Source organism: Drosophila takahashii, chromosome 2L, assembly GCF_030179915.1.
Source record: "Drosophila takahashii strain IR98-3 E-12201 chromosome 2L, DtakHiC1v2, whole genome shotgun sequence".
NCBI classification, from domain to species: Eukaryota; Metazoa; Arthropoda; class Insecta; order Diptera; family Drosophilidae; genus Drosophila; species Drosophila takahashii.
In genome coordinates this window covers 25,352,912-25,363,781 of record NC_091678.1, presented here as the reverse complement: position 1 = coordinate 25,363,781, position 10,870 = coordinate 25,352,912, and the positions used below count along the sequence as shown (strand labels likewise).

Genomic DNA, 10,870 nt, shown 5'->3' with positions numbered 1-10,870 from the left:
AAAATACCAAAACTGTTCATCATTCGGGTATTTTTATACCCTTGCAGAGGGTATTATGATTTCAGTCAGAAGTTTGCAACGCAGTGAAGGAGACGTTTCCGACCCCATAAAGTATATATATTCTTGATCAGCATCACAAGACGAGTCGATCTAGCCATGTCCGTCTGTCCGTCTGTCCGTCTGTCCGTCCGTCTGTCCGTCTGTCCGTCTGTCTGTTTCTACGCAAACTAGTCTCTCAGTTTTTGAGCTATCGGGATGAAACTTTCCCAAAAGTCTTCTTTCTATTGCAGGTAGTATATATGTCGGAGCCGACCGGATCGGACAACTATATCTTATAGCTCCCATAGGAACAATCGGAAAAAAAAAACTTTAAAAAATTCTAGCTTCGGTGTTTTTTGAAATATTACCTTCTACTTTTGGGGATGTTATTTTTTAAATATATCTGAATTTCGAATTAATTATTTAAAAAATCGGACTACTATATCATATAGCTGCCATAGGAACGATCGGAAAATTAATGGAAAAGTAATAGGAAATAAATTCTAGCTTCTTTGGTTTTTATTGTATTATCTTCTACTCTAGAATATGACTCTTTTTAAATATTTCCGAATTTCAATTTTAATTTAATCAAAATCGGACGACTATATCATATAGCTGCCATAGGAACGATCGGAAAATTAATGGAAAAGTAATAGGAAATAAATTCTAGCTTCTTTGGTTTTTATTGTATTATCTTCTACACTAGGATATGACTCTTTTTAAATATTTTCGAATTTCAATTTTAATTTGATCAAAATCGGACGACTATATCATATAGCTGCCATAGGAACGATCGGAAAATTAATGAGAAATATTAGAAAATTGAACATTTTTGCGATTTGTTTATTAATAGGAATGATCTGCAAGGGTATATAAGCTTCGGCTGGCCGAAGCTAGCTTCCTTTCTTGTTTCATATCAATTTCGGCCTATATGAGGCCATACCAAAATTATAGTTTCGAACATACCAAATTGGTATTTTCGAACATATTAATAAGGTATTTTTCATTCAAGATTGTTATGCGCTCATATAAAATTTTGTTACAAAATGTTGTATTGTATTTTCTCTAATGCCCTCTGCTCATTATGGACGCGTCGCGTTTGCATCCATTTACCGTTTAACGCGCCCAAATTCCATACAAAACTTGTAGGCGAGGGGTGAGGAGGGGAGGGTGGAAATTTGTCGCGTTACAGGGCTGGAAAGTGAAATTTGTGGTATATTTAAGCAGTATTAACCAGGCATGAACATTTTTCTGGACCCGAAACTGATAAGAGGCTGATAAGAAGCGGGAAATATTAAAACCATTTATTGTTGATATTTACATGAACTTTATTTCGTATAGATTGGTGTTTGATATACAGTGAGTCACATTAATATTCGGTTTTTTTTTTTGTCAACTTCAAACGTGAATAAAAAGTTTGAAACTAATAAAACAAAAAATCAAATAATGCAGAAATAAAGCTTATTTTATTACCTTTTCATAGATATATATATGTTATTACTTTTTTTTAAATTTAACTGAGAAACATGCATAAACAAAAGAAAAGCCGAATATTGGGGCCACATTAATATTCGGTTTTCCCTTTTTGTACTAAAAATCAAAAAAATTATTTAGGAAATAAACTAAATTTGACATTTGAAATGTTAGCCATTATTGTCTATGGTATCGTTTAAATATTTTGGCATACTTAAAAATTTTTTTTTTGCCTATTCTGGGCCAGTTTTTCAACCTAAAAAAAGGATGTACGGGATAATGTCAAAAAAGTTTGCAAAGGTACAACAAATTCTCGATTTTTTTTTTTTAATTTTTGGTTAAACCCTTAGCCTTTAACTAGAAATCAGTTTCAGCGCAATCCATTAATCACACCAAAAAAAATGAATGGGTACAAAAGCAGAGCAGCATATAAAGCGTTATAATACCATTGTATACCAGAAATACAACAAAAATACAACTTTACAGCCATACTATTTTTTCGAAGACTTTTCGATGCCCCATTTGATATGAAAAACATATCAATCTTTGAAGTATTCATATTAATATGTTACGGATTCATATCAACATGGGTAATTGTTATGATTTCGTATCATATTGGTATGAATTCGTATTACATTTATATGGAAAAATTGATATGTACAAATTGAGGAGACAATATCAATCTGGTATTGTTCCGTTTTTTTTCTCTGTGTACAAACTGAATATGTTGAACATTATTAAAAGTTATAAGATAAATAGTTATAACAACTTTACACTTATTGATATGAAATGTGTAACAAATCCTCCTGTTCATATTAATTTTAACCAATCCCATGAATTTATAAAGCCTAAGCTATTTTAATGTTATTATACCAGTTACTCGTAGAGTAAAAGGGTATATTGTATTCGTGCAAAAGTATGTAACAGCTAGAAGGAAGCAATTCCGACCATATAAAGTATATATATTCTTGATTAGGGTCACTAGCCGAGTCGATATAGCCATGTCCGTCTCCGACTATAAAAGCTAGAAGATTGACATTTTGCATGCAGATTCTAGAATGCAGTTTTATTGTGTTTATCAATACCTATCAAAATGTAGAAGACATTTTTTAAATCGGACCATTTGTTAAAAAGTTACGGCGGATCAAAGTTTTTATCTCCATCTCCTTCGCACTCCCTGTAGCTGAGTAACGGGTATCTGATAGTCGGGGCACCCGACTATAGCGTTCTCTCTTGTTATACCCGTTACTCGTATAGTAAAAGGATATATTAGATTCGTGCAAAAGTATGTAACAGCTAGAAGGAAGCGTTTCCGACCCCATAAAGTATATATATTCTTGATCAGGGTCACTATCCGAGTCGATCTAGCCATGTCCGTCTGTCCGTCTGTATGAACGCTGAGATCTCGGAAACTACAAGAGCTAGAAGGTTGAAATTTTCCACACATATTCTTGGGCCTCCTAGGCAGCGCAAGTTTATTTCAGCCGAGCGCCACGCCCCCTCTAACGCCCACAATCGCCCACTAACGATTTTTAAATGTGTCCTGCGCCCACATCTTTAAAGATTTCCGAGAAGTATAAATGCAATTTTGTTGTGTATATTTATACCTATCGAAATGTAGAAGAAATTTTTCAAATCGGACCATTCATTAAAAAGTTATACGCAATCAAAATATCGGAAACTATCGGAAACTATCTCCCTCGCACTCCCTTTAGCTGAGCTACGATTATAGTCGGGACACCAACCCGACTATAGCGTTCTCTCTTGTTTTTTTTAGTTTGGTTAACTGGGTGACAGGTGACAGTTGAGGCACTTGACTATAGCACTCTCTCGTGTTTTTATACCAAACGTTGATGCTTAAACCCAAATATATTTATATATCTTATTAAATCAACCTTCGATTTAAAGATGGCCCCAAACCAGCACCCTTGAAAAACGTAATATTTTGTTGCATTTAAATTTAATTTGGGCAACTGCTTTACATTAAAATGTACATTATAATTTATAAACTATGAATATTAAAGCAATTTATAAAGTAAGATAGCGCAGGGCCTTGTCCAGAAAAGTCTGTTCCGGCGAACTTTTGCGACTGTTAGTAAGCCGTCTGTTCTGGTCACGAGTGGCCTCGCTTTCTGCGGGACCGCAAAACTCCAGATGTTCGGTGTAGGGGGTTTTGGGGTATTCTCTCTTCAACACCATATTAATGATCCGAGATCTTGTAGAGGTATGCTTGGATTGCGTTATTACCACGGAGCGCGGACGTACGAAGGCCCCGATGTGTAAGCCGCTGACTTCAGATTCAGCGGAGTCTGAATCCTGACTCGAAATGCCGACGCAGCTACAATAGGAGACACTGCTGCGCGCTGAATGGGAGACACTTCCGTAAGCCTCGTCGTCGTAGGTACAGTATTCGGGCATACAAGGAGCCCGGGCTTCTGACACCGCATAGGGAATACACTTCGCCTCCAGGTACAAGAGAGGCTCGTCAGCGGCCTCATCGGCACTGGGAGTTGGACTGGCGCAGCGTTCGTCCTTCAGCTCGTTCATACGCGCCTGCTGCAGCTTTTGCTCACGTCGGTGCTGTCGACGCTCGTCCCTCTCTTTTTCAAGGCGAGAGATGGTTTCCAAACTGTCGACGAACAAGTTCAGATCGCGCTGCCTAAAGTGGGCTGCGTTCAGAGTGAATTTGGTGGATATTGACGGCAGGTCTTTCGCGTATGCGTCCAGGATCTGGGTGCAAGTGTATGCTGGCATCTTGATATGTTCGAGAAACTGAACTGAGGAACACGTCTTTTAGCTATGGTGGCAGCTCGACAACTGTAGCTTGTGGTTCCCCTTCGGGTCTTATTATACGCAACAGGTAGGCACGTAATTTTTTTATTGCGGGCTTGGGGCATTTCATACCTGAAATGACCAATAAACTAACCATATGTTCCATAGGTAGTCAATAACGGAACGCAAATGTAATCCGGGAATTTTTTAATATGTGTTTCTCATTTCAGGTTTTCCCTAATCCTCAAAGCTCAAATTGACCTGTAAGGAAACCTATCCAATCCGCCTATGTAACCTGACCCAATATCTGTAAAGGCTCATTCCATGTGAAACAAGACAGGCAAAAATATAATATTGCAAATATTTTTAAAACAAGCCTTTTTTAAGAGAATTTACAATTTAAAAAAATATGTACGCAGGAATGCACACAGTTTCCGAACACAAAAATTATCCTTATATTGCTTCATCAATTCTTCAGAAAGTGAGCTGAACAGCTCAATTCTGTGCGTTAACATCACTGTGTAATTGTTTCTCGTTTAGATAAATTAAAGCATTCGAGAAAACCGATTTACTTTTACGAACAGCTTATCTGGTCTTCAAGTTTTTTGGACAGATAGCTATCAGGGACTTTGACAGGGACTCAAGAAACCGGCCCTAAATGCTTGTATAATACCTATCATATTGGTGATGCTGCGGTGCTTATCTCGAAAGACAGCAGTCTTTTTAAAAAAGTGAAAGCCAAGAGTGGTCTCTTCCTTTATGAAAAAAGGCATATCGAAATTTCATAAGGCATAAGGAAATTGTTGCACTTTCGCCACACCTTTATATATTTCATAAACGCAAAGCGGCCAAATTCCTGTGTTAACAATAAAGATTTGAAAAGGATGAACATCGTTGCCTTCATTCCCAGGAATTTTGTTGAATCGGAGTTCATACCGGTCTTTCCGATCAGAAAATTTTGGATGTTTTTTCGCCGGTTAAGATAAACTTTGTCGATCGTTTGTTCAGGCGTGAGAAAGCTTTTAATGATGCAACATTTAAAATTACTTCGATGGATGCTATATTTTTACGTTACGAAAAATCCGAACCTTTTCGCACGGATGGACTCTATGGGAAGAGGCTGCAATTGAAGTTTTCGTACGCAGAACCTCTTAAATTTTGCCCCACTTATAGCAACCTGTTTGCAAACGCTTTTCTGCTAGAGGTGGGAACATCCATGTTTTTCGATGGTTTTGATTAATCGATTTTCACATCGATTTTTTCTCCACCTCTATTTTCCGCCCATAACAAACTACAAACAAGAGAGAACGCTATAGTCGGGTTCGTGTCCCGACTATCTAATACCCGTCACTCACTAGTCGGGTTGGTGTCCCGACTAATAATCGTAACTCAGCTAATGGGAGTGCGAGGGAGATAGATATAGAAATTTTGATTGCGTATAACTTTTTAATGAATGGTCCGATTTGAAAAATGTCTTCTACATTTCGATAGGTATAAATATGCACAACAAAATTGCATTTATACTTCTCGGAAATCTTAAAAGGTGTGGGCGCCAGACACATTTTAAAATCGTTAGTGGGCGATTGTGGGCGTTAGAGGGGGCGTGGCACTCGGCTAAAATAAACTTGCGCTGCGTAGGAAGCCCAAGAATATGCGTGGAAAATCTCAACCTTCTAGCTTTTGTAGTTTCCGAGATCTCAGCGTTCATACAGACAGACAGACGGACAGATGGACAGACGGACAGACGGACAGACGGACAGACGGACAGACGGCATGGCTAGATCGACTCGGCTAGTGATCCTGATCAAGAATATATATAGTTTATAGGGTCGGAAACGCTTCCTTCTACCTGTTACATACTTTTGCACGAATCTAATATACCCTTTTACTCTACGAGTAACGGGTATAATAATTTTCATACATTTAGGGTGTTCAATTGCGTTGCAAACGTTGTAAAGTGTAAAAGTGTAAGGCAGTTCCAACAACAATTTCTATACAAAAAATTTTTCAAAAGTAGGCCTTTAAAACTATTTTGTATAGAAATTGTTGTTGGAATTGATATACACTTTTACACTTTACAAAGTTTGCAACGCAATTGAACACCCTAATTAAAAATATCAGGCTACTATAGATGAAAAAAAATGACAAAAAGTACTTCAGTAAAATCCATTGTAGCTAAAGAAGAAGAGGTCGCCCATTTTTGTGATTGGACAATCTTGAAGTTAAAGGTTCAAAGTACCTTTTTCGCTAAATTGTGGCTCTGGGCTACGAAGGGTTTTCTTACTATTAAGTCGCAAAAAGTGCCTAAAAATCGAAAATTTGGAACTTTGACCACGGATTTTTCAAAACTTCGACGTGTTGGAAAGTTTCCAACTATGAGGTAGTTCTCTACAGCTAAAATCCTTTCAGGTTTGGTAGCTTTTATTCTTGGGCTTTTTTTTGTCGACCAGTGTTATTTAAAAGTTTATATTAAAGAATTCTCTTCACAGCACCGAGTTTCTCCTGTATTTGTGGGAGGAGAACATGGACGGACTTCAAGGTGTTCGGAGGAACACCCACATATAATAATTGGTTGCATCCTTGCCTCTCGGCCGTATTTCGATATGAAAACCATCTAAAAAGAAATAAACAATCATTAAATTGCATGAAATAATTATATAGACCTTACCCATAGCTCCAAAACATTGTGGGAATCCTAGTTTCTCAGATCCTTCCCCACATTCTTGAACCTTCTCTTTGGTCAAAAAGTTTGGGGACAAGAATTCGTAAGCCATTACTGATATGACTTCGACACAGAATTCGTTGACTATTTTGCCATGGTGCTTGATATCCCGAATAATCTGCCAATAGTTCTGTATTCCGAGAATGACCCAAGCGTCTAGAGAGCAACATCAATCCGTTTATCCAATGAAATGGCTCGTCAAAAGACTGTGTCTTTTTTGCGAGGCCTGGCAGCAGCTCGACCAACTTCTGAAATAGTTTCCTGTCTACGCGGAAGGATTCCTTAAAGAACTCGTCTGAATTTGGCTGTACGTCAGTCTCCCAAAAGGTCCCATTTCGATTTTAGGCATACATATGTAAATAAATGGTAATTTAACAATAATAATACTTGTTTGTTTTCCAGCTTAAGTATGTCCAAACTCTCCTTGACGATATTTCTTTTAGCAGCAAAGCGTGGGATGTGGTGCTTGCTTCCAGCATTTGGGCAATTTGTCCACACATTTTTATTGTGTGCAAATGCTGTTCTGAGATTGTATTTATCAATAACAAATTATTTAAATCTATTGTTTACTTCAGCTCGCAAATGACAATAGCAGAACAGATGTTTTCAGACGCGTTTGCCATTGGAAACACCTCACGTCCGCCTATCGCGTTGCCAATCAAAAATACTGAAAAAACGCATAGTGAAAAAATGCCTTAATTAAAAAAAAAACCCAAACAACAATGAGCTGAAGCAGTATTTAATTTCTTCCCGCCATCGATTTGATTTGTTCTCGCAGTCATCGTTCCAATTTTCACAGTCAAGAGGAAGAATTCAGAGTTGCACCGAGAAAACATCGACTAACGATCTCATAAAAGAGCCCGTCAAAGTCCGTCAAATTTTGACGGGGAACTAACTGGGAAATTTTCGGAACGGCAAAACCTTACGGACCATCCGTTCAACGGATGGTGGATGGATCTCTGTGGGAAGACCCTATTACCCGTTGCGCTGTTGTTGCGTCTTGCAAATACAAAACTTTTATTTCACAACTTTGTGAAGAATTGATGAAGCAATATGAGGATACTTTTCGTGTTCGGAAAACATGTTTAACTTAAAAATATTTTCGGTAATAGTCTAGAAGAGGGGCCTGGGCCCCAAAAATCGCGAAAAAATTACCCTCGATGGGCCGCGATTTCTTAGGAATTTACGTGCAAAACCGTGAAAAACGTTACAATAGATAATCCTCCTTGGACCGCGATTTCTTCAGATTCACCTAAAGGATATGTATGCCTTGGTCATCCATGGTCACTCCAGTTCTTAAGGTATCACTGCCCACCGAGGATATTTAATTCGCTGTTGTGGGTCTGGCCTGCTATAAAAATAATTTCACATTTTTGTCGAATTTTATTATTTTGACAACAAACGAAAAGCCCATATGGGCAATTCTCTGGGGATGTCAACCAAGCCAAAAAGCGTAAAACTTGAAAAAAACATATTTCTACATGATTTTGCACTGATATTTGATTTTAGTTAGATGGATCCTCAACTAAGCTAAGTAATATGAGTATCCTTGGATAATTTTACAGGGTAATACCGGTTATATGGACACAAAAGTCATTTTTTGGTATTTTTTTAGTATTTTTTAAAGTGGCTCTTAAACGGTTTTTTTGACGTTAAAGTTGCAGAAAAACCACCTAAGAAAATGACGGAAAAAACTGTCGCGTGCGACATGTAGCGTGTGACAGTCACTTCGATACTAATAAAAAATTAACCACTCAATATTTTGAATTCAAACCAAATACATTTTAAAGAAGAAAGACCAAGGAACACTATGAAATTAACTGCATTAAAATATTCCTTCACGTTTCGTTACAATCGAAAGTTAGGCAGGAAGTCAAAAAAGTAACTTCTATTCGTATCGCGTGCAAAAGTCTTGGTTTTTTTTATATATCTTAAAAATGAAAAATGTCCCAATGTCACCCCTAGCACATATTTTAGTGCTAATCAAGACCTTTAATTTGAGCCTAGTACCAAAGGAAAAGAAGTACTGGAAGATAGTATTTTTCACCTGCAAAGTGCAACAGCAGAGAATTGCCCATATGTTTTTTATAGTAAAATGTCACAAAACACATAAAAATCCTAGAAAATGCTACGTTGTTTTTATAGCAAAACACGCAACTTTGATAATCTTCTTCACGTAAATTCCTTAGAAATCGCGGTCCATCGAGAGTAATTTTGTCGCGGTTTTTGGGGCACAGGCCCCTCTTCTAGACTATTACCATATTTTCAAATATTTTTCTGAAAAATATTAAGATATTTCACAAAATTGCATACCAAATATAAAAATAACTCAATCGAGTCTCAAGTGCTGCATTTCAAATCGGAGCTTAATTCTAAAAAGATTTCTTAAAAATAAACCGCAAGACATCAAAAAAATGGGTCCTTATATTTCAATCCTCTATTGAAAAAAGTTTTGATATTTTTTAAGATTTGACACGTTTTACATGGAATGAGCCTTTGCAGATATTGGGTCAGGTTACATAGGCGGATTGGATAGGTTTGTTTCCTTACAGGTCAATTTGAGCTTTGAGGATTAGGGAAAACCTGAAATGAGAAATACATATTAAGAAATTCCCGGATTACATTTGCGTTCCGTTATTGACTACCTATGGAACATATGGTTAGTTTATTGGTCATTTCAGGTATGAAATGCCCAAAGCCCGCAATAAAAAAATTACGTGCCTACCTGTTGCATATAATAAGACCCGAAAGGGAACCACTAGCTACAGTTGTCGAGCTGCCACCATAGCGAAAAGACGTGTGCTTCAGTTCAGTTTCTCAAACATATCAAGATGCCAGCATACACTTGCACCCAGATCCTGGACGCATACGCGAAAGACCTGCCGTCAATATCCACCAAATTCACTCTGAACGCAGCCCACTTTAGGCAGCGCGATCTGAACTTGTTCGTCGACAGTTTGGAAACCATCTCTCGCCTTGAAAAAGAGAGGGACGAGCGTCGACAGCACCGACGTGAGCAAAAGCTGCAGCAGGCGCGTATGAACGAGCTGAAGGACGAACGCTGCGCCAGTCCAACTCCCAGTGCCGATGAGGCCGCTGACGAGCCTCTCTTGTACCTGGAGGCGAAGTGTATTCCCTATGCGGTGTCAGAACCCCGGGCTCCTTGTCTGCCCGAATACTGTACCTACGAAGACGAGGCCTACGGAAGTGTCTCCCATTCAGCGCGCAGCAGTGTCTCCTATTGTAGCTGCGTCGGCATTTCGAGTCAGGACTCAGACTCCGCTGAATCCGAAGTCAGCGGCTTACATCCCGGGGCCTTCGTGCGTCCGCGCTCCGTGGTAATAACGCAGTCCAAGCATACCTCTACAAGATCTCGGATCATTAATATGGTGTTGAAGAGAGAATACCCCAAAACCCCCTACACCGAACATCTGGAGTTTTGCGGTCCCGCAGAAAGCGAGGCCACTCGTGACCAGAACAGACGGCTTACTAACAGTCGCAAAAGTTCGCCGGAACAGACTTTTCTGGACAAGGCCCTGCGCTATCTTACTTTATAAATTGCTTTAAAATTCATAGTTTATAAATTATAATGTACATTTTAATGTAAAGCAGTTGCCCAAATTAAATTTAAATGCAACAAAATATTACGTTTTTCAAGGGTGCTGGTTTGGGGCCATCTTTAAATCGAAGGTTGATTTAATTAGATATATAAATATATTTGGGTTTAAGCATCAACGTTTGGTATAAAAACACGAGAGAGTGCTATAGTCAAGTGCCTCAACTGTAACCTGTCACCCAGTTAACCAAACTAAAAAAAACAAGAGAGAACGCTATAGTCGGGTTGTTGTCCCGACTACCTAATAC

The 10,870-nt window shown here is 38.4% G+C and overlaps 2 protein-coding genes across 2 annotated transcripts; one reads left to right on the top strand and one right to left on the bottom strand.

The window, feature by feature from the left end:
* Positions 1-3,465: 3,465 nt before the first annotated feature.
* Positions 3,466-4,316, bottom strand: LOC108068199 (uncharacterized). Its single transcript, XM_044393682.2, has one exon. The coding sequence runs from the start codon at positions 4,264-4,266 to the stop codon at positions 3,541-3,543; it is 726 nt and encodes a 241-aa protein (XP_044249617.1). The 5' UTR covers positions 4,267-4,316; the 3' UTR covers positions 3,466-3,540.
* A 5,483-nt stretch (positions 4,317-9,799) lies between these two features.
* On the top strand, positions 9,800-10,621 carry LOC108068209 (uncharacterized). Its single transcript, XM_044393675.2, has one exon. The coding sequence runs from the start codon at positions 9,838-9,840 to the stop codon at positions 10,561-10,563; it is 726 nt and encodes a 241-aa protein (XP_044249610.1). The 5' UTR covers positions 9,800-9,837; the 3' UTR covers positions 10,564-10,621.
* Positions 10,622-10,870: the final 249 nt, after the last annotated feature.

What these genes read in the sequence shown, in the direction of transcription:
- LOC108068199 (XM_044393682.2), bottom strand. Translation starts at nt 4,266, where the DNA reads ATGCCAGCATACACTTGCACCCAGATCCTGGACGCATACGCGAAAGAC.
- LOC108068209 (XM_044393675.2), top strand. Translation starts at nt 9,838, where the DNA reads ATGCCAGCATACACTTGCACCCAGATCCTGGACGCATACGCGAAAGAC.